Source organism: Lepidochelys kempii, chromosome 4 (assembly GCF_965140265.1).
Source record: "Lepidochelys kempii isolate rLepKem1 chromosome 4, rLepKem1.hap2, whole genome shotgun sequence".
Classification (NCBI taxonomy): Eukaryota; Metazoa; Chordata; order Testudines; family Cheloniidae; genus Lepidochelys; species Lepidochelys kempii.
Window position 1 is genome coordinate 34,912,239 of NC_133259.1, and position 24,304 is coordinate 34,936,542.

General features: G+C 39.0%; 1 protein-coding gene across 22 annotated transcripts in view; it reads right to left on the bottom strand.

Moving 5' to 3' along the window:
- The window catches only part of CAMK2D (calcium/calmodulin dependent protein kinase II delta), a 271,591-nt gene that overhangs the window by 76,012 nt on the left and 171,275 nt on the right, over positions 1–24,304 (bottom strand). For 13 of the 22 annotated variants that reach the window (XM_073340961.1, XM_073340957.1, XM_073340966.1 and 10 more), the window contains exons 5-6: positions 6,976–7,041; positions 4,199–4,271 (exon numbers count right to left, since the gene is read on the bottom strand). In XM_073340961.1, the coding sequence (XP_073197062.1) occupies positions 4,199–4,271; positions 6,976–7,041 (139 nt within the window). Of the gene's footprint in view, positions 1–3,137; positions 3,211–4,198; positions 4,272–6,975; positions 7,042–24,304 lie in introns of all 22 variants that reach the window. The other 9 variants (XM_073340971.1, XM_073340962.1, XM_073340953.1 and 6 more) reach the window with 1 other exon arrangement.

Consider the following 24,304-nt stretch of genomic DNA (forward strand, 5'->3'; position numbering starts at 1 on the left):
CACACTAGATATTTATCATGCATGAACTTCAAATGACTAAGTCATATATGCATAACTGGAGAGGAACTGGGAGATTTTACAGCATAATCTTGTGTATCATCCATGAAACTAACAAATCAGTCTGGATCAAAAAGTTGCACTCTGCACGAAGAAAGTCTGGCTGCAGTCATGCATGTAGAAAAGCAGTGATGATTTTAAAAGTTACTTGTAAATAAATTAACACAGAGCTGAGTTTATGGCTTGTGTGTGGAAATGTCTTTATTCATAAAGGTTTTGTGTGGGGTTTAATATATCTGGAGCCTGATCTCGAATATTTTTTTCACAATGGGAGTCTGTGGGGGTTGTTAATCACCTTAGATTCTCAAAAGAAACATGGCCGCTGATTGCCAGAGCCAATGTAACTTAGATCTTGAAATTTCTACATGCAAGAGTTCTGTGAACTATGTGAAAGAAGACAGCCATTAGTAAGTGTTTTTACCAGCAATTTTAAAAATCCTATGAGACAGTTTTTTCTGGATTGGGTTCTAGATCCATTCCAATACACCAAGGTTCCCAAACAGTGTTCCATGGAGCACTTCCTGGTGGTCATATAGTGCCAGATCACGTCTTCATTTCTAGCTGCTCAACTGCATTAAAAAAGAGCTAGAAATATATATATATACTTCCCTAAAATGAAGCTAGATCATCCCTCTCACACCAAATGGGAAAGGACATTTTGCAAGTATGCTGTCAGGATATGGATAGGGTTTGAGGAAAAGATACTTCCAAACCCTCACAAGGCCAAGACCATCCCCCCTAGTTGCCTGGCCTCCTACAGTTCTAAGTAGCCTCTCCAGGCTTCCTTGCTGGAGTTTCACGAGATCCTTGTGTGGAGAGAGTTGTAGAAAACTCAATATGGCCCTGGAACATATTCCCTTCTCTGTGTCACTTCCATGAGGGCAGTAGGGGGCTGATTTTCAGTTTCCTCAAGTTTTCATCTTGAAAATGAAATTATTTCAAAATTAAGCACTAATGGGTGATAGGAACAAAGTCTCTCTACTGCTTCCAATTCATTCAGGATTTGCCAAAATAAAAAAAAATCCACAAGTGGGCTGGGGTGGAGAGAGCACAGTTGGGTTACATAAGGGATTATTCTTTTTTCATGCATCTCTAAGAAAATGTCACTTTATATGAACGGTACACCAAACCATTCCTTATCCTCTCAGTATATATAGCTACACACCAGTTTCTTTAACAGTGGATTGTACAGTATATACAGTGTGAACGGGCATCTTTAAAGCAGCTGGTCAAATTTCATATCCTTTCATTTAAAGCTGGTGCTGACTGAGACATGTGTTATCCAGCTGCTGAGAAGGATTTGTAGACTGGACAGAGACTTGGCATTGTAATGTTGTCCAAAATATGAAATATGGAGCTCCATAAGAGCAAAATGGAGGATGCTGACTATGCTTTCGGAATCCACCACGTCCCCTAGGTTTTCTGATTCGTGTTTTCCTGCATTACAACTCCTTAGATTTATCTAGTGTAACATTAAGGAAATCTATAAATAAAATAAAGTAACTATACAGCTCTTTGCTGGGGGTCAGAGACGAGGAGAGGGAAGACAACATTTTGATCCCGGTTCTATCATTGGTGATGAAAAATCTCAATCTGGAAAGGAAATTCCACCTCCTTATAATAAAATTCCTTGATCAAAGAGAAAGGCAGTTGGCAGTACGGGGAAAACAGAGACAGAGAGTGAGTGTACTCAAATGAAGGATTGGGTGAGACCTACAACTGCCTTCGGCTATAAGGATGCCACCTTTTTATTTCCTTTTCAAGGGGAACCCATTATTCAGATAGTTTCCATTAGCCTTCTATATAAACAGACTAACTGCATCTAGGATCTTGGAGACTGAGTGTTGTCTGAGTTTAGTTTTTCTCTTCTTTTGTATGAAGAATGAGAAGTTAGTACCTGTGTTTTTATAGACAGACAATCTAGCTTGTCTCTAAGAGTATGTCTACATTGCAACTAGACACTTGCGGCTGGCCTGTACGAACTGACTGAGGCTCGCAGGGCTTGGGCTGTGTGGCTGTTTAATTGCAGGGTAGACATTTTGGCTTGGGCTATAGCCTGAGCTCTGGGACCATCCCATCGTGTAGGGTCCTAGAACCTGGACTCCAGCCAAGTGTCTACACTGCAATTAAACAGCCTCTTAGCCCGAGCCCCGTCAATCTGAGTTAGATGGCATAAGCCAGCCATGGGTTTTTAACTGCAGTATAGACATATCTATGAGCCATCCAGGAGCAGAAACTTCAACCTCTTTAGTTCCATCTCAAACTTGCACCAGATGTGAGAGGAATTTGATGTAGCAGTTATCTCCAGTCATTTGGAAATATATGTAGTTAAGACGGGTAATATTCCTCTTAGCAAAGGGAACTTCTTTTCCAAAATTCTATTCTAAATAGTACCACCACTCTGGGAAGAACTCTAACCTTAAAGAACTTTCTGGTCAGAAAACTGCAGCAATTCCAGCTTTAAACAAAGGTGGCCTGTAGCACAGTCATCAGCCACAACAGGAAATAGAAAAGGGTAGGCCTTGGTAGCAGCGATCTCAGGATGGCCATTTACCACTAGGCCATGTGGCCTGCATGTATTAATATGCTTCTCAGGCAGCTCTTTCTAAAAATGGTTTGAAAGTCATATTCATGTTACCTCTGCTGCCCCCCTACCACCCCAGACAGCTCTGGGACGACAGAGTGGCATACTGTTTATGTAATTACATTACGTGCTCAAATACTTGAAAAATAACTTTTTTCCTTTTCTTCTCTGTTACTAACAGATGTATAGATAATGACAATCCCTTAGTAGGTTGAGAGGATTTTAGAGGTTCACTCCTATTTTTGCCACTGAGGAGGGAAAGGAAAATATTTACAGTTTCACTGGACAAGTTTGGTAACCATAATTGCTTTTTAAATTGAAATTCTATTAAACAGCAACAATTTGTTCAATTAGGTTAGCTATTCCAGTTCGGTAAAGTCTACAAGCAAGTTTATGCAAAAAGACATGCTCATTTCTTCTGCCTTTACATGCACATCTGCAGCTGAACAGTAAGTAGGAGCTGTGTGGTGAGATCTGCTCCAACTGTATTACTCACCTTCAAGTCCCGATGGACTACTCCCATCTGATGACAGTGTAGCACAGCCTCCAGGATCTGCTGAATGCAATGACTGCATGCAAACACCAGGGGGCGTGTGTTAGTTCCAAGCTTACACTCACTGTCTGTATACCCTCAGCGAGACTGGGTTAAAGTGCAAAACTAGCAAACAACTGAAGATGTTTTTACACAACCTTCAGAAATGTACACACATCACTCACACAGAGCAGCTACTATCTCAGAAATACCATGCCAGGTGAAGGCTTTACCTTATTTTAACCCATTTTGATCTGTACTTGGCGTTTGGAAGAAGGAAGGTCAACGTGGACTCCACTTGATTTAATGGAGAAGTCCTGTTAATGGGGATATGCTATTTCGGAGATTACTGTATTTTAAAAATGCAACAAGTACTGATACTGAAAATGTGTTGATAACATCATTTTTTAAAAAGTTATGTTAAATATTTAGTGGCATTTGTTCCTTTTCCTCCCTTACTTCCTGAGAGCTCTCTGTTGCATTAAAAATCATAGCAGCCATTAAGGTAAAATTACTATAAGTAATGTATTTTAGATAAATTATTAACTTCTCATGTTTTAATTTAGTTGACAATCATCTCTTGCCTGAGAGTTCGTCATACTCTAATGGAGCAATGTGTGACCAGTTGTTCTGCTACTGCAACCCATGGTCTCAGAACAGAAGTGGTGTTTAAATCTGCAGGCTGACATACATCACAGCCAAAGTGCAACTCCAGATGCATACAGAATGATTAATGAAATTCCTTCCAAAATATAGTATCATACCAACCACGTTCAACTAGGTGGGATAAATCCAACACCTTGGAAGCTTACAGGTTTCAATCTTAAAGTAATTACTTCCCCTTTTGCCATGATGTATGTTAGGCCTGTAGACTTGCAAACTGGAAAGAGGTTCATGCATTATTTATTCAATTAGTCATTTTGAGGGTGAGGAGGATAAGCAAGGGAACATCTCAGCCAACCCACCCTCTGCCCTTTCAAAGTAAAAAAAAACTCTTATCCAATTTATGGGCACCAGATACTGACCTTCAGGTCTCTGTGAACTATGCCATTTAGGTGACAATGATTAACACTTTCTAGAATCTGCTGTATACAATGACTGCAAAGATACAAGGGCAGAATGGAAGGGAGAACATTTTAAAGGCACATAATCACATCAAATGCAAAATAAAAAAAAATTAAAAAAAATATAAGGAACAAAAACAGAGTTACATTTCCTGACAAATCTTAATTGCACATGGAACTGGAACAAAACAATGCTGAATATAAAAATATTTCCAGATCTAAAACAAACAAAAATAAAACAAACAAACAAACAAAAAAAACATTTAGCATCTAAAGTGTGATATCATCAGACAGAACAATTTGTGTAGTGTTTTCATTCAGCAGCACGGAGATTTTTAAAGAACATAACAAATCTTAAAAAAAACAGAAAAAATTTGGGAGGGCAGTGAAATCCTTAAATGGTTTCTGATATACTTTCTGAGAAAGTTTATATTCTGACATCAATATTAACACACAAGTGTTGAAATAAGGAAATGAACAAAAATGAAAAGATACAGAAGAAACAAGAGTAAAGAATTTAAAAAAATAAACAAGAAAAAACAAAACATTTATCATTTTGAATATAATGGTTTCTTGTAGAAAGTATTAATGGGAAAATAAATGTAAATGTTTCAATAAGGAAGTATACATTTTCATTTAAAACAGCAGTGACAACAATAATTTGGTTAGTAGCCACGTGTAAAATGGAAATCAGCATTAAAGGTCCTGAACCAAAATCTTCAAACACGGGTGTATGAATATAGGTTTCTAAATGCGTAAGTGTATAACTAAATGCTGAGAACCCATAGTTTGCATTGAAATAATTACCACTGAAAAATCAGGCCACTTTTATTTAGGTGCTTAAAATATGGAATTAGCAGCATGGTTTTTTATACATGCAATTTAAAATTTTTGGCCAATCTATAGTGCCAAAAAACACAGCGGAAAACTTTGGTTTTCTACAGCAATGGAATGATTTTCAGACATTTTTAGCACTGTTACAGCCAATGAGAAGGGCTCATTTTTACTTCTCATTGGGTCGAAAATCTGGGACTATATGTACTGTACTTGTCAAAGGGCCATGGATTTGATGCTGATCATATTAAATGTTTTTGCCATGAAATTCAGTAGTTAGGGACAGTCATAAATCAGTAAGTAGAGCCCAGTTCTGAAAACCCTTTCTTACATGAGTAGTCATTAACTCACTTAAGTAGTCCTATTGACATTAAACAAACTGCTTGCATGAATAAGGACTACTTAGGTAAGGGTTTGCAGGAACAAGACCTATTTTTATTATAGATCATGCATCTATAAAGCTCATTAGCTATTTCTAAGGACACACACAAACATATACATAGATGTATAATATTCCTAAACACTCCACTTGTTTAATACAGTATATATTTGTATGCACCCCTTTGCATCACATAATAACAACTTTTAAACCAGAATAATCACCTCAGTTTTTCTTTTCTTTAAAAAAAAGCATAACCACTTTGTGGCATTTGGCATCAGCATTAGAAAATGTGACTGTTTCCACAGAACTAAAGAAATTAGAGTATGCAAAAATTATTCAGTCAGCCCTCCACAACTGCTAATCCAATTTTCTCCTCTGCAGCATGTTTTGTCCAGCTTAGTTTTAAATGTCCTGAGCGATCAGGTTTCCTTAGGAGATTATTTTTCAGTCTAATCAATTTCAGTGTCAGGAAGTTTCCTAACATCCTGCCCAGATTTTCCTTTGCTCACCATCATCCCATTACTACTTGTTATACACACTTGGGACACTGCTAATGTTTTCTCTCCATCTGCTAAATGAAATTTAAAGGACAGAATATTTGTGCTGTTATTTTAAACTCTCCCAAAAATGTGTTTTACATAAAGTGACTGTGGTTTAAAAGAACAACCCTTACCATTGTAAAGGACTGATTGAATGTTATATTACTACATGGCATCTCTATGTGATTTGGATATTATAAATATACAGAAGCAAAATATCTCGTTAAATTTATTTTAAAAGGAGTTTTCCTACAAAGTTAGCAATGGGACAAATATGAAGAGGTGCATTAGGGAACCTAATGGACCAGAGTGTTTGCAGATTTGGAAACGTCACGAGGTCAGCAGAACACTGAATTGGGGAAAGGCTATGGTACCCTGGATGCCCCTATCTCTAAAGAATCATGTTAAGATTCAGCCTTTTCTTCTCTTTTTTCAATAAGCAGTTGCAGTTACAGCTAATAACTGCAGCTCCACAGTTTGAGCACTGACAGAGACATGCAGTCACTACTACTGTTTGTTAATGGGGAAAAAATGTATCTCAAAGGAATGAAAAGTTTTTTGGATTCAGAACACTAGTAATATTAAATATGTAGAGCTTTCCAAAATTAATGTGTATTAGAAGCTTTATGTCACATTGAAGTATTATTTCCATTCTACAGATGGGAAAATTGAGGCAGAAAGTATCTTTACTAAGGACACAGTGAGTGTCAGAATCATGTTATGATAACAGGGGTGAAATCATGGTTCTATTGAAGGCAATGTGAAATTTACCATCACCCAAACTGAGCTCAAGCCACTAGACCATGTCTATCTTCCAAATCTAACAAAGCCTTGATGGGAACTATAGATGAAGGCTGAATTGCTCTGTTCTAACTGATGCCAAACACCATAAGTAAACATCAAAATAAGTAAATATGCTAGCATAATTAAAGGTAATTGTTAAAATCTAGCAATAAACAACATTTTAGAAATCAAGCACTTACCTGGCATCTGCTTCACTGTAATATTCCCTTGCAACTATATCCTCAAACAGTTCACCTCCAGTGACTCTGTGAAAACAAACGATTCATTAGGGCCAGAAGCAATGTGGCAAAAAGAGTATCTTAAATTATTATTATGGATCTAGCCATTATTCTTTTTTGTCTGTGTGTGGAACAGGCGGTCATCCTTATTACAATGCCAGACTTTCCCAGCTAAGTTCACAGCTGGTATAAAGCACATACAACCCTATTTATTTCAAGGAGCTACAACAGCTTACATTGGGGTGAATTTGATCTATGACTCATGCCATGCCGGAAAAAAACCACATAAAATATGAACATGTACAGGCTGCAATAATGTTTGTGTATTTATCTTGCGGTAGAAACTGACATAGGATAAATATATAAAATGTAACTAATACAAAGTATATATAAGCACAAATAAGATCATCTTAATTTTGTCATAGAGTTCTTTAAAAAAAAAAAAAGTTCAAATCCAGTCATTCACCAAAAACCCATGAGAGTAAGGACATGTAAATTCATCAAAAATACGTATGAACAATGATGTCAAGTATGTTCTAGGAAAAAGAGCCAACTTATCAAATCAGGGAATGCACCAACAGGTAACACGAACAAACATTCACAGTATACTTTAATGGCCACCAGTTCAACAGAACACTTACGATAGTGTTTAACTTTAAGCACATGAATAGTCCTATTAGAGTCAGGGTGTTTAAAGTTAAACATGCAGTTAAATGCCCTCCAGAATCAGAGCCTTAATTATCAAAAAAAGTTTACTGACTTCTCACTAAGCCATAACTACTAAATTGGCAGGCTCTCTCAGTCTTGGTGAGTTCTGCCCCAGTCACCACACTTGAGAGAAGTTCTGTTCTCCCTCCAGTTGCAGTCCTGAATGACACAGAAGTCCAAAGATATGCTGCCTTCCCCACTGCATCCGTAAAAGGTCCTTTGCCAGCACAAACAGATATCCTGAATTGATTGTTATTCTGTTATAAATACACTACTGTAATCCAAAGGAGTATTTAGAATAATTTATTTTAAATTTTACAAGAAACCTACTTACTTTTACTTGCTTCTGCCCTTTCCACCATAAAATCCCACCTCAGTTTGCATCTCTGTATAGAGCCTAAAAGGACTCCTTGCAAGAAGTCTGAGTTATGTGTATGCCCTTTCTGTTGGATTTTTGGAAAGTCTTGCCTCCAGTGATCTATGCATATAAGGTGATTCCAGGATGCCAAGTCTTCAAAGAGGTCACATTTCATCATAGTACATGAATCAAGTGAAGCCTCTTATAGCATACTGTGTTAGTAAATTGTCAAAGTAGAAATTTTAGCTCTGGGCTTGTCTCCATGTTGTGTTAGACTGCACTAGAGCAGTGTAAACTCCAGTGCACCACCTGATTTGAACATGTTGTGCACAACCTGACCTGCATGGACACTGCTTGTGCACACTAAAAGTTCCCCTAGTGACCATTAATGTAGTCCTGGGTACTATATTAATGCACATTAGGGAACTTTTAGTGTGCACCAGCAGTGTCCAGACAGGCCAGTTAGTGTGCAACACTCCAATGCTCACTAGAATTTAAATCCCTCTTGTGCAAACTAACGCACTGTGTAAACAAGCCCTCTTAAGCAGCAGTGGAATATAAGAAACTTGTATTAAAATGATGGTTTTTCAAGCCACTTAAGTATACTGAACTGCATTTTTCTATTTGCAGAACCTAATTGTATTTTATGTGAAAAAGTAAACAGGTAGTGGGGGCTGAATTCTACAAAACTGCATATTTATTTCTCTATTGCTGTAGTAGTTGCTTGTGGCTAAACATTAGTTATTCAGTACAATAAAAGCAATTAGCTGAGATACAGGAATGAACTACTCAGCAAGGAGTAAAGCCCCCTTTGTTGGGGCAGTTTGTTGCCAATTGTATTTTTATTTTCCAAAGTCCATTTGCTGGTTGGAATAAATCCCCCATATTCGAGGCTAACATATTAGGGACTCTGGAGAGCAATCTACTTCATATAACAGAATATTATTTCATAGCACAGTCTGTAGCAAAAACTGTAGGAGTTACATTACATTCACAGACAGGTTGCCTAATTCTCATTTCTCTTCGTCTTCTACCCTCCAGGTGTTTGTGTTGGTTGTTAAGGCACAAAAATACTTAATAAATGCATATGTTCTTTGGTAGCTCCTGTTACATATATTTTTGTTTGCTTTGTCTTTGGTAAAAAGAAAAGGTTTAATTTTCACTGTAATATAAATGAATAAAAACAAAAAATCCTTTGATCTTGTGCCTCACTAGAACAAACTCTTTAGATCCAAGCAGAAAAGAAAAGAAAAAGCTTTTAATCAAAGCAGTTTTTAATTAAAAAGTACACCAAAATGTTGCTTGTTCTAATCAAAATTGAAGAAAAGGAGAAAACGGCAACATATTTACTGACACTGGATGTTTACATGGCATCCCTAGCTAGTGCTATGAGATGAAAAACAAAAGCAACAAAAATACAGGTGAAATTTTACTGACAGCAAACAAATAGCCAGAAATTCCTGCATTCCTTCGTCTTAAAGAAAAGAATTAGACTCTTAGGGAACCCTCAACATCATCAGCAGTATAACTGGCCATTGATAGGACAATAATAAGCAGAACAATTAACATTAATCGCTCCCTTCCTCTCACCCTGGCAATTTAGTACCAAAGTGGACACAATGTATTCCTACCAATGTGTGGATAACTTTTTTGCAAAGTAAGTCTTATTTCATGTATTTTCAGTTGCAAAACAAGTATGTATAACTGAGAGGGGTCTGAGCTGCCACGCATGGAATTAAGCTTTCCCAAAGATCGGGAGTGTTTGGTTCTGAGGTTCTGGTTGCATCTCTAAAGCAATAACATGAACTTGAACCATGATCCACTGTTTATACATCTGGCTGCTTCACTGACATTGTTTTGTTACGGTAGAAAACTTCCAACTGTCTTATACAGGAATACCGGGTGAAATCAGCTCTCCAAAGTGCTGCTGATCAACTGCAGAAATAATTAAGGTTGATTTCTAAAACCAATTTATACAGAGGAAAATTAAGGCAGCCCATATCTAAAACATTAACTTACTAATATTAGGATCTTCTGTTTAACAATTCCTTAGGGCTTGAATAGAGAAAAACTGAAAGTACTGCAAAGCACTGTGGAGAAAGGAAATACATCATGTATAGACATGAGGTTATGTGCGTGAGGTTGAAGCTAGCTTCCCGATACGGACTAGGCCTCACTCTGTGCAGGTGCAGAGTGTGGCACGCATAAGCAAACTGTAAAAAGGGAGCAAACGTGATTCTCACTCTGCGCTAGAAAGCTGCTGAATGGCTGCCAAGTCACTCCCTGCAGCAATTGAGACCTAGGAGGGAAACACATGGCTAGGGGCAAGGGTCTGCATTTTTGTTGTGTGGACAGTGCCCAGCACAAGGAGGCCCTGATCCAAGGAGCAATACAATACTATACAAATACTATTACTTCTACTAATAAAAATCAGTGCCTCATAATAAAGTTCACACTTAAACCACTCTCCTCAGACATACCTACTGTATTACTAATTTCATCCTTATTTTTGGTGCTGGGTGCTTGATATTTATTGCCTTTCAGTGTGGATGACTATGCATAGCCCTCGACCTTACTTGTGCCTCTGTTTCATTTGCACTGCGCTCGCACTGAAACACAATAACCTTGAACTTCATACTGCATGGTACATAAGGACTGCAGCATCAAGGCCTACAAAACATATTTTGACTTCCTCCTCCCTTCATAATCGCACAAAATCAAACCAATCTGCCTGAAATCTTGCATGTGCCTCCACAGTCCCCCTGAGAAATGACTATGGTTAACAGTCGTGGGGAGAATGCAGTGCAGAGAGCTTTAGAGGGAAGGAATCTGGCAGGGAAGGGCAGCTATATTTCTTCACCTTTCCCACATAAGGGCCAAAGGCTTTTATATTACTATGAAGGCCAGGAAAGGGGAGACACAGAGGATTTCTCTCTTCACTTCCCACAGCAATTAGACAGGCATGGATGTCAGCAGGATCTTTAGGTGCAGGGGGTGTGGTCAGTCATGAGGATGTGGAGAAAGGAGTGAAGTGTCTCCCAGGGTTACGTTCCAGTTCTGTTCCTAATTCTGAACCCACAATATTAATGGAAAGAAACTACCTCCTTATGCTGACAATCCTAGTGTATCATAAACCTACGCATTGACATTCTCTTTTTGTTAAAGGAGCTGTGAAAAGAATAAGCACGCCACTGGGATTTCATTGAAGCCCTCCTTCTGAAAACTGGGTACACTGTTCATGCCCAAGCAGCTGTATTTTCTGGTGTTATTATTGCCGCTAAATTAGTTTTGTTTCAGTGAATTGGATGGAAACAACTTCTCTTTTCGCAGTGTATCTATAAATGGTTATTCAGTCACTTTGGAAGCACAAGTGTAACCCACATGCATACACTGCTCCATTTAGTTGCATAAGTAAGGGAAAACAAAGTAGGGTGGATACACCATTTCTTGTTTTGGGGGCTGTGTGTGTGTACAGATTTACCAGAGCCAGGTGCGATACTCCCTTGTAGGAGCCAGAAATCATGGGTGTAGCCATTGCTAAACATTCTCAGTAACCATTTCAAAGATATATAAAAAGCTTTCATTGCAGGACATACCCATAGTCACCATCTGAAGGCTCAAACAACTGGAGCTCAGTGAGAAGACTACAAAATAGGGAAAGTTGGAGCGAGCCAGGGAGAACTCAACAGCTAAACGATGCAGGGATAAGAGCTGTTCACTGTCTCAAGACTGTGGCAAATCCTTTGGATCCACACAGTGTGCAACCTATCTCACTGTAAACCAGAGAAGGAGACTGGTAGTTATCACTGGTTGTGAGAGTTGAAGACTGTTGCTGCTGATGAGCTGCAATAGTCACAACCATTTCAAATATTGCTTGCAGGTTGTTCATGCTTATTAACCGTTACTTCTTGACAAATTGCGGGTCACACTTTCTCTCTCAGAACTGTAACTCTGTGTAATGTTAAATCTTTGTACGGAAAGGACTGAGCTGTGGCCTGAACTTCTGCAGAGGAGCGGGCTGAAATGGTGGCAGGAGCACTGGAACTAGAAGTGCTGATGTGCTTTCCATCATGTACAGGGTTTACAGGTTTGTACAATGACGCTCAGCACCCTCACTATAAAAACTGCTCCAATGGCAGTGAATGCAGGAAAAGGGAAGTAATCACATATTATATCACAAGCTATAAGCCATATCCTGAACACACAGAGGTCAGTTTTATTGTGATTTAGTGAGAGCAGCATCAGATCCTATATTTTGTGGAACCTGTAGAAAATTACAGATAGGCGCTGTGATTGATTTAGATTGTTCGCTTCAGGCTGGTGACATTAAAAGGGTGATACCATTGAGTCGCCTTGGAATTCAGTCATTGCAGTCCTGGCATCAAGGGGTCTCTATTTAGATGACTCAGAAAGACATGGCAACAAGCTGAGCTGGTATGCACCACTGCAGTTAACATGGCTTTGAGCCAAGAAGTTGTGCTCCTTGGATATTGTGAATGAATACTGTGTGGTTAGAACATGGTCACCTTTCAAGAAGGGTGTACTGGGGTCTTATGGTGAACATCTCCTCTTCCATATCGGGAAAAGTAAGGTGACTATTGGGGTTTCCAAATCATCTATGTAGACATACTGGATGAAGGCTTTTGGGTAATCTGAGAGACTGTGTGAGTATATTTAAGTTAATAGTTATTGTTCATTTAGAGCTGTGGCTCTCAACCTTTCCAGAGTACAGTATCCCTTTCAAGAGTCTGATTCGTCTTGTGTACCCCCAAGTGTCATCTCACTTAAAAACTTACAAAATCAGACATAAAAATTGCTCACTTTCTCATTTTTAAAATACATTCATAAAATAAATCAATTGGAATATAAATATTGTACTTACATTTCAGTGTATTGTATACAGAGCAGTATAAACAAATCATTGTCTGTGAAATTTTAGTTTGTACTGACTTTGCTAGTGCTTTTTATGTAGCCTATTGTAAAACTAGGCAAATTTCTAGATGAATTGATGTACCCCTGGTTGAGAACCACTGATTTAGAGAAAGAGCATTCAGTATTTATTTACATTGAGCTCTTTATAAAAAGTGCTCTAAGTGTATACATGTATATATTCCATATATAAATCTTATTCCTCCCCTTTGTTACTTTGACAATAGTCATAGGTGTTAGTAAAAGTAATAAACCTGTCATAATTTCCATAACCTTCTGATGTGTGTTTGATAACAACTATATAAGGAATCAGTAACCAGGGAGGAGGATGACCTTAACATTGTTCAACCTTCAATAACATGGAGGTCATCACTTTTTCCTGAGTAACTCTACAAAGTAGGGGGTTGGTGGCAGCAAACCAACTGAAAATTATCTTCTAGATTTAAAAAAAAATACAAAAGAACCAAACCAAACCAAGCACTTCTTATGGATGATTTCTGTAAGGTAGAGCTTGTTTTCATTCATGGTTAGATATTCACCAGAGCTAAGACCTATATATTACTTTCATCCAGAAAACGCTTTAATGTTCTTTTACAGACAGATATGATTGAAAAATGGTGTGCTATGTTTGCTCACCAGTTAGGCACTTCTGTCTGTTTCCTCCTAACGAAGTGTCAATGAAGGGAACAATGGTCAATATGGAAATTGCTGGATTCTTATTTGTAAGGATTTGCAAGTTACACTATCCTGCTGTGGCACCAGGTAGCATACACTTTCTAAGCAGGCATGTGTCATGAGTTATTTCTTTACACTGGGTTTGATTTGATTGTTCTGTTCCCAATACATTCTGCACATGCCAGTGATAGCTTTTCTGTTCCCGTCCTCTGTATATAACTTTCTAAAGAGCGCATCGCAGGGATGACATATTAAACGTTTACTTTAAAAACAAAACAAGAGTATTAGTATCATACAGAATTGTCAAGACTCTCTACACCATGTGCATCTTTTCGTGGGAATGCATATGTGGGAACAAGAGGGAGGACTTCTCACATAAAGCTCAGTTACTTTCATTTCACCTTAAAAGAGCAACAGCAGTTAGCAGTTTTTCATTGTTCAGTTTGAGGGCATTTGTATTCAGTGCAATGAATTTTATAATCAGTAAGTCAATTTCTAACATTTGCTAGTGTTAAAGTAGCTTCCAATATTGTCTTTTGTTGTGATCATTTATGAGAGCACATTTACCTCATGTATAGAATGTAAATGCTTAGAAAAGCTTATGCATATCGACGAGTCTATAACAGGAAAAGGCAGGCTCTCGAATTGTTAACACCAATAAAAAATCTCCACAAAATAAACATTTAGGTTTTTTTTTTAATCTCCTTGCTTACACTTGTTATTTACTAAAACAGATACAAGGGGGGGGGAATAGCCTTCGAATTACCATGGCTGTATATTTTTACATTTGTTTGTGACCATTTTTCTTTCTGTGGCAACATGAAGGTTCAGACATTTACCCTAGGCAAATTAGTCTTTTTTGTATTTGTCTTTCTTTTACACACACACACACACACACACACACACACACACCTTCTCTTGAAATTCTACAGCAATGCCAATTCTGAATGTAACAATTGTATTCCAACAAGTGCTCTCTGTTTTAAGACAGGACACACTGAACTCTATGAAAAAGGATCTAATTGACTAATATAAAAGAACCTTCAAGTGGTTCAGCTGTTTCCATTCAGGTACCATAACTCTGCCAGTGCACATGTTGGTAACAGGATTTGAACTAATCTGCCTCACTAATACGGAAAGGTGACTTGTTCATGTTTTTTTCCACTGTAGCATGCAGGTGCTAAATGATCTTGAACAACCTTTATTTCATAAGTCGAGCCTCTTTAGCTAAAAATGGGTGGAAAAGCAGAAAACTTCATGAAGTCCACTAGGGACATCATAGGTTTTATTTATCTGGGAATCACTGATACACTAAGGGAACTGGTAACATAAAAGCTCTAAGAAAGCCAGATATGAGTCTGTTCCCCTTCCACCATTTCTCCTTGCATTAGATTGCCCTATGTGATGTTTCTCTGCATCTACCCACCTCTCTCATCTCACATACATATGGTAATTTGAAGGCTATTATCCCCCCCTTTGTATCTGTCAATGAAATCTATTTTAGTAAATAACAAGTGTAAGCAAGGAGATAAAAATAATTACTTTTCTGTTCCTTTTTTTTATCTATTACAAATGGTCAAAAAATAAAAAACTAGTTTCATGAAAAAAACTGAAATTGTTTTAATTTTGAAAGATTTGACGTATTTCTGGTTTTTAAACATTTCAATACTTTTTTGGAAATTTTTATCAAAAATATCAAAATGGTTACTGAACTTTTTTGTTTACTAGAAACTGTTTTCTGTAAATGCAAATTTTTATAACTATTTTAATAATGTCTACAATAGTGTTTTTGATCAAATTTGCAAATAATTTTTTTTCATTGAGTAAACACTTTTGACTATGTTGACAATATTGTGAAAAAATATTTTGAAAAAGGACTATTTTTGTTGAAAACACTTTTCCTTCAAAAACTTGTTACCAGCTCTGATCTCTACGCTGCTTCAGTTCAACCATAATGTGACTATTGTATTCAGTTTTCTGCATACGCTTTCAACAACATTGAAAACTTTGAGTGCATTCAAAGAAGAGCAACAAAAAAATGTTAGGAGGCTGAAAAAGAGCTACCTACATATAGAATAACTCAGAAATAAATGTTCATTTGTATGCATGTAAGCATATGTATATGTGAGGTGGAAGGGAACAAAAGTAATTTCAGTGACCTGGTATTACTTTGCACCTTGGCTCATGCAACTATCACGTAATCTAGAATGCCCTGTGTCATAAATATAAAGGGAAGGGTAAACCCCTTTGAAATCCCTCCTGGCCAGGGGAAAGCTCCTCTCACCTGTAAAGGGTTAAGAAGCTAAAGGTAACCTCGCTGGCACCTGACCAAAATGACCAATGAGGAGACAAGATACTTTCAAAAGCTGGGAGGAGGGAGAGAAACAAAGGGTCTGTGTCTGTCTATATGCTGGTCTTTACCGGGGATAGTCCAGGAATGGAGTCTTAGAACTTTTAGTAAGTAATCTAGCTAGGTATGTGTTAGATTATGATTTCTTTAAATGGCTGAGAAAAGAATTGTGCTGAATAGAATAACTATTTCTGTCTGTGTATCTTTTTTGTAACTTAAGGTTTTGCCTAGAGGGGTTCTCTATGTTTTTGAATCTAATTACCCTGTAAGATATCTACCACCCTGATTTTACAGGGGGGATTTCTTTATTTCTGTTTACGTCTATTTTTATTAAAAGTCTTCTTGTAAGAAAACTGAATGCTTTTTCATTGTTCTCAGATCCAAGGATTTGGGTCTGTAGTCACCTAGGCAAATTGGTGAGGCTTTTTACCAAACCTTGTCCAGGAAGTGGGGTGCAAGGTTTTGGGAAGTATTTTGGGGGGAAGGACGCGTCCAAACAGCTCTTCCCCAGTAACCAGTATTAGTTTGGTGGTGGTAGCGGCCAGTCCAAGGACAACGGGTGAAATATTTTGTACCTTGGGGAAGTTTTGACCTAAGCTGGTAAAGATAAGCTTAGGAGGTTTTTCATGCAGGTCCCCACATCTGTACCCTAGAGTTCAGAGTGGGGGAGGAACCTTGACACCCTGCATGTGCACATGTGTGCAAGGGCATGTAGGAGACAGAGAAGGACAAGGGTTGTAAACAATATTCAACTTACCCGCACAAGACAGTGATCCTCCTCTGACATACATCAGTATAAATCATGACTTCAATAAAGTCCGTGGAGTTTCAGTGGTATAAAACTGACTTCAGCAAGAGGAGGCTCAGACCTCCAACCTTAAATTTAGCAGTGAACAGTAGTGAATGCCTGCATAGTTAGAGCTAGCATGTATTCTTAAGTGTTTTTTGTCAGTTCCAGGTCTGTTGACACACCTCCCCATGAAAGCTATACTTTTAGGGAGGAGCAGCCCTGGAACAATATCTCCATTGGGAAAAGTATCACAGCAGCAACCACAACCTACTCAATATTATTTTTTGATAGATGTAGGACCCATGTTCCTAGGAGAATAAAAATTCAATTCCTTACCCATGGCACAAGGCAATCACTCAACTATGCACTGGTAGAGAAAAATATCCAAAAACACATGGTCACCAAAATGTTTAAATCCCTGTGCTCAGATTTGAACACTCAACATAGCAAAAATAAATAGGGCACATTATTATGTTACATTAGTACATCTAGCAGGGATCTGCAGCACGATTTACAAGGGGTCCTTCACATTTCTGCATAAATGCAAGTAGGAGGAGTTACACTTGGAAGAACTGTCACTTTGAATTCCTGGATTTCTGTGCAATTAAAATCTCAACCAGTGAATTACAGTAAAATATCTATTGGGGTACTGTTTCATGTAACACAATAGAATAAAAGTGATTTTTTTTTTTTTTTTTTTTTTTTACAATTTCATGCTTAAATGTGAAGATTTAATATAAAATCTTTAGGCAGAAGGGCTCTTTCTCATTTTTAAATTATACTACATCACATGCAAGCTTATGCCAAAGATATACCACCCAAAATGGTTCAGATCAAAGCACGACCGGAATTAGGGTATATAAATGAACCAGCAAACTCTCCTTGCAAATAGCAAATTTATCTAGAACAGTCATTGTAAAGAAATGATCAGATTGTGAAAATTATCCCTTTTCTATTAATAGAACCCCCCCCCCAGTTCCTTGGGTAGGATGCAATTTTAAGGGAATTTATAAAGATATGGTAGTATTTAATCCTACACAGTCTGAAAGCAACTATTAAGATAAATGAATGATTCGGGTTGGGGTAGGGTATGGCAGTGTTATGCCACAATCAGAGATCACTTTAAAAAAAACCAAGTACGTAGTTTCCATACTATAGAAACACAGAAAGGACATTTTTGTGTGATATAAAACATTATAAATCTTTTACCTCCATTAATTTTTCTAACAAGTCACCAAAATGCATTTAAAAGTAGACATTTATAACTGCTGCAAATGATGTAATGTTTCATGTCATCAGTGGATTTAGAGCACCTCTAAAGAAATAGTTATTTTTTAGTTGTAAAGTAAAAATAAAAATAACTCCATCCCCACTAAAACCAAGAATGCAACACATACTGCTCCCACCTTCCAAGAGACCTCACAATCAACCTACCTCCCCACCTTGCAGGATTTCTTTTCTTTTGTTACTCTCTCTGACTCTCAGATGGCATATTTCACAAACATATAAAGACATGTTGCAATCCAGTCTTCTTAAAGAGGACCACATAAACTGAAACACACATTGCCAACTATTTCCCTGAGGTGAGCTGCAAGCCCCTTAGGCTATTCACAGGCTGATTCTGATTGTCTGGTCCCCTATATAACACACACAGGCTCTGCACACTGCAGAAGGCTTGTCTGTCTCTGCAAGAGAGTGTCTCTGACTTTGAAGTCAACAGAATTAATATACATTTGCAGTGGTGTAACAGCAGAATCTGATTCTCTTTTTGTGCTATCCCTACCAAGTTATAGATATGGGGAGCAAAGAGCTATTTGACATTTGTATACTAATCAACTGTCCTGGCCACATGGTACCTATACTTTGCTGAGATACTCCTGTTATACACCCAATATACTGCACAAACACAGCACCTGCAACTACAGTAGATATAGCTTCTAAAAATACATTAATAAAAGGGCTAAACACAAAAAAGCCCCTCTGCCAGAGATGACCCCATGGAACTAAATCTCTATACTGTAGCATATCTGTCTGCACCCATGAACTGACAGAAATAACATTTCACATGGGTGGAAAAATCTGTCCTTCCCAGAGAAAAAATGTGTGACATCAGTATATTTCATTTTGTTTTCACATAGATCAAGTTACCAAGCACTCCCCCTTTACTAGTTAGAGAAATCTAGGAGAATTTAGGAGAACAATATAGGCTCAGCATGGGCAGAGGATATAAACAGCTGCTTTTGGCTAATGTTACCCTTAGTCTCTGTGACAACAACCTTTTGGCAATAGCTTTTGTCTCTACTAGTTGTAATGTATACAATTTGTTAGTGTTAGAATTACTTTATTTCTTAATAGTACAATACATGATAATGAAATAAATATATAGATGCAAAAAGAATATCAACAGGGAGGTGTATGGCCTCAAAGAGTAAACTTTCTTTTTAGAAAAAAGAAAAGGAGGACTTGTGGCACCTTAGAGACTAACCAATTTATTAGAGCATAAGCTTTCGTGAGCTACAGCTCACTTCCTCAGATGCATCACGAAAGCTTATGCTCTAATAAATTGGTTAGTCTCTAAGGTGCCACAAGTCCTCCTTTTCTTTTTGCGAATACAGACTAACACGGCTGTTACTCTGAAACCTTTCTTTTTAGAGGGTGCACAGGATTTTCAGCTTTGCAATTACTGAAATGAAATGGCAATCTGAAGGAGGACTAGTGTTGCTATAATAAGAGAGTTCCTTGATACATGCTGTGCGTTCTGAATTCCACTGGAACAATGTTCAAATGAAGCTGCTTCTCCAGTCTGTAAAAGCTATACATTAGGAATAAAACATAAAGAGAATTCTTCGTCTTTTTCAGGAAATCAGGTTTATCATTCAGCCTAGCAAACAGAGAGCTTTCCTGTAAATAGCAAAAGCTCTACCTATTTACTTTGGTGTTTCCTTTTGCTGACAATTTCCTCCCAGCAAATTTACATTTCAGAATGATATATTCATTTGACTTCCTAAATATCTCATTTGTATAAATTGTGTGTCTGTTAATTAAATCACAATAATGGAAATAAAAATGTGCACTAATGGCAGTGACGTTCAGTGGAGTTACTCTGCCCTTGGGAAAGGCGGAAGTTGGCAAAGCTGTTCAAGGCTGAAACCAGCATTGCACACCTGTTTCTAGAGAGGTAATTACCCCTTTTAGAATAAAATTTGGTCTTGACATTCACCGCACCCAAGAATCTTACAGAGCCTTTTTCCAAGGCAAAAAACGTGGAGGTAAACTTAGGCTAAACCTGGATTGTGGTCATAAATACATTATATTGATTTCATTCCAAGATTAAGCAGAAGGAAGAGTTGATAGTGTGGAAATCTTTATTTAGATATAAATATCTACAGCAGTTGCAAAGGAGATATAGAAAATTATTGGCAATGTAAGTTTCCTGTATTAAAATGTCCTGTTCTATGTAATTTGCTACAGTGTTAAAGTCCTTATTTAAATGGTTTTTGTTTTCCACAACGATTAATATTCTCGAACACAAAATATTAATGGGTAAAAAATGGGTATAACTGTTTTTCAGTCAATTCCTCAGCAGAAACTCATGTCATGAGAGGTTTTGGTTTTTTTTAAAGCGTATCAGTATGACAAAAATAGAAATGTAATGATAGTTACAAAGTATACAACACTGTGAACTTCAGCTTGGCATTCACATTAGCTTGATATTGCATTTGTGATTGGTCCTGCTTTGAGCAGGGGGTTGGACTAGATGACCTCCTGAGGTCCCTTCCAACCCTGATATTCTATGATTCACACAGGAACTCTCTGAAGAGGCAAGGATAGAATGCAGTTCTCCAGGGCAGCACTGAACTGCTTTAACCATGAGACCACTCTTTCTCTTCCTGCAATCCCTGCCTCACTCACTAGAAACCTTCCAACTTCTGCAACAGATGAAGCTGGGGGTCCCACAGACCACAGCCTCATTCACTGAACAAGACTGATTTGCCTCCAGAGCATGTCCATTGTGTGCACTGAATGAGGCTGTGGTCTTGTGGAAAAAAATAGTACATGATCATGTAATTAAGCACGACCTCATATAATGTACACACACAAGGTGGCTGAATTAGGTAGAGTTCCACAGGCAACCTTAATTTTGGCATTTCCTAACTTTTGAGTGCTTGACTTTGCAATGTTAACATTCTATTAACACAGGTTTTTTGGGTATAATTTCCCACGTTTTAAAAACACGAACTGAAAATACAGAAATTCCATCATATAGTATATGGACATCAGTAGCTTCCGCTGCACAGAGCTGTGCCACTTAAAGGTAATAGAGTAACCGATAGCAGTAGCAGGCTGTATTACTTTATGTGGATCAGCACTAGAGGGGGACGAGACATGCGCTTTGCCAGTGGTTTCACAGACATTTGTCAACAGCAGAGGAATAGTGAGACTCAGGCATCTTGGGTTCCATTCCAGATTCTGGTGGGGCATGTGCTCTAGTGGGCACAGATCCTTCTACCCATTCCCCTCAAGATTGGTTCCTTCTATCCTGTCCTCTCCAACCAGTTCCTGTCTGAGTCCTGTTTCTTCCCTGCTCCTGGCTCCTCACCCAGTGCCATTCTCCTAACTTAACTAGTCCTAGTCTCCACTGGTAAGGTTTGTCATCCCAGCCCCAGTCGCCTTGCTGAGGAAGCCCTATTTTCACCCATCTGAACTCCCTGTTCTGATTCCAACCTCCCTCACTTCCAGTTTTCTTGTCCAGCCATTCTCAGATCCCATCCCACTTCCCAGCTCCTCATCTGATCTCTCTCTCTCCCACCTGCCTCCAATGCCTGTCCCCATGAATCTCATCCCCACTGGCTTCCACTCCAACATCCATCCCTGGGCTCCTCATCCAACCTCAGTGTACTTCCCCCAACTCCTTGTCCTAGTCTCCTTGCCCATCCAAGCTCAGTTTCAACAATTCTCAATGACAAGTCCCAGTTTCCCTCCCCCAGGCCAGCCTCTAAGTCCCAGGATCTCCAGACCCACCCTCAAATCCAGTTGGTCTGTCCCCTCTGCATTTGAGCCAGGCAGCTTCCTCCTCCACGCTGCCTGGGTTCACCAGGGGCATCAGTGAAAATACAGGAGAGTGAAAATACAGGAGAGAGAGTCTCACTGCACTCAGTTCTGGTGCATGGTCCCAGCCTGGCCAGCAGCAGCCCTGGCTGGAGCATATCCAACAAGCATGGATTCAGGGAAATTAATTAAAAAGCTCTAGCAAGTGTCTACTGAGCATGTGCAAACTGAAATTTTTCAAAGGCGAATACTATGGCCAAACTTGCCTGGATTGCCACAGGGATGGCAAAAGACACATCCCTACCACTAAGGCCCTCATTCCTTCAAAATTTCAAGTATCTGCTTCAAAGCATGGAGGCACTAGAGTTTCTCAAACAAAAATAAAAGGTTGCCAGAATTTTTTAAACATGAACACCACAACATATTTTCCCCTAGTCTCATTTTCAGAAATATCTGAACTGTTTTGTCTAAAATTCTCCCTCAAAATTCATCTTGAGGTAGACTCCCAGCATGGAAAATTTCAGCCTGAATGGTTCAAGTTCGGCAAAATTATCAGCAACTGAAAACAGGATCTTTTAACTTGAAGTGTCGGGCAACCTTAATGACAGGTGACACTACCAGTCCCATCTATAATACAGTATTCAATTGTGAAAGTAGAATGAATTATATTGAAATTATAATTAATTAAAGAAATGCTGCTTGAAAGGTTTGTTGAAATATAGTTGTCAGGAAGAGAAACATTAAGGAGTGTGAGACAATGGGTCCTCATACTAATTAACTTAGAGCTCCTACTGAGCTAGGAGATTGGTAAATGTTAGTTTGCAAATAAGATATGTATATATATTTGTCAGTTTCTTCTTCCTTTTGTCTCTTATGTTAAATTGGCTTTCCCTTATCTGTTTAAATAAGTTAGCTTGAGCTTTGGCAAGAGGCTCACACATATCTGGGTGCATTGGCAAAGCACTTTGCTAATAAACAGAGTGGTCTGATAAATTTGTGAGTCTTGAATCTGACTTTGACAATTTGGAGGTTCCACTGAGATGGCAACCGTCTTCACTGGGGCCGTGTGACTCCTGACCATTCTTAGGATGCCGTGGCAAGCCGGCAGCTGGGCATTTGGCCCAAGCAGTCCTCCGCCAGAACGGAAGGGTGCATGACCACAGTGAAGTCTATGCCATCCAACCTGTTGGTTTCCACTCTGTTCTGGTAGGGATCCTGGGATCGGACATCAGGAATCTGGTCAGGTAATTATTTCTGTGTTTTGTCCGGACTGAGGACTGTCTTGTCTCTGTGTCTATCCGTCCTCCCTGTGGTGTGTTTGAGTCTGGGCACCGTCTCCATCCGGGGATCGGCTGACCAAAGGGTTTCTGTCCCCACGGTCTGAGTGAGTGAAATCTGAACAATCGCAGCCGCACCGCGCCTTGGGTAAAACCCTTGGTGAGAAAGCAAGGGCGATTGAGGCAGTAGCCTGTGGGCTCCCTTTGTGTTTTGCACCGGGCATCACTCTGAGGAACCCGACTTTCCTTCTTGTGTGATTGGTGTGTGAAGTCCTCCTGTATGGGTAACCAGACATCCAAGTCGGGACAGTTCCCTAAAGGAACACCGGCTCATTTTATGTATTTTAGGAAGGGTCCGGACTCCTGTAAATTTCTGGAAAAATGGTCTAGGCTAACTCAGGAGAATCCCAAAATTCAGTGGCCACTGTTAGGATCTTGGGACACAGACCGAGTAGACGTCTTAAAAGACAAACTCGGCCAACCTAAAACTAAACTGGCAAAAGGAGAGGTCGATTGTTTCATGCAGTGGTGGGAAGAGGCAAATCATAGGTGGACAGAATCAAAACTTGCCTCTCTCAAAGATTCAAACGATAAGTTAAAAGCTTTATTAGAAGCCTTCTCTCTCGCTGCCAGACCGAGCGCTCCCCTTTATCCCATTCTCCGAGAAAACCAGGATTGATCCCATCTCCCTTCATACTCCCATCTCATTGTGGGAAAGGACGAAGAAAACCCCTTATTAAATTCCGGGGAAGAAGATGAGGAAGATGCATTAATTGGCCTGGCATCTTTGTATCGGATCAATAGGCGGTCACAACAACTCCCAAGGGTCTCCAGTTCAGACCAGTCCAGATCGTCCAATACCACCCAGGCCCATTCCTCCGGTACCACTCAGACCCGTAAAGAAAAACCCCCCATTCCCCCGAAACCCTCCAGTCTGCCTGACCTCTCTGTTTTTCCCCATACATACGAAGATAGCCTGGACACTGACTGGGCCCAACGCTTACGCTCTGGCTCTAAACCTATCCAGGCTCCCCTCCAAATCCTGCCTACTGGGGGCCAACAAGAGGGTCCCACTTGGAGCTATAAACCCTGGACTCGTACAGAGCTCCTTTCAATTGTAAAAGGCTTTCCAAAGCCCCTGGAAAATCCTACCA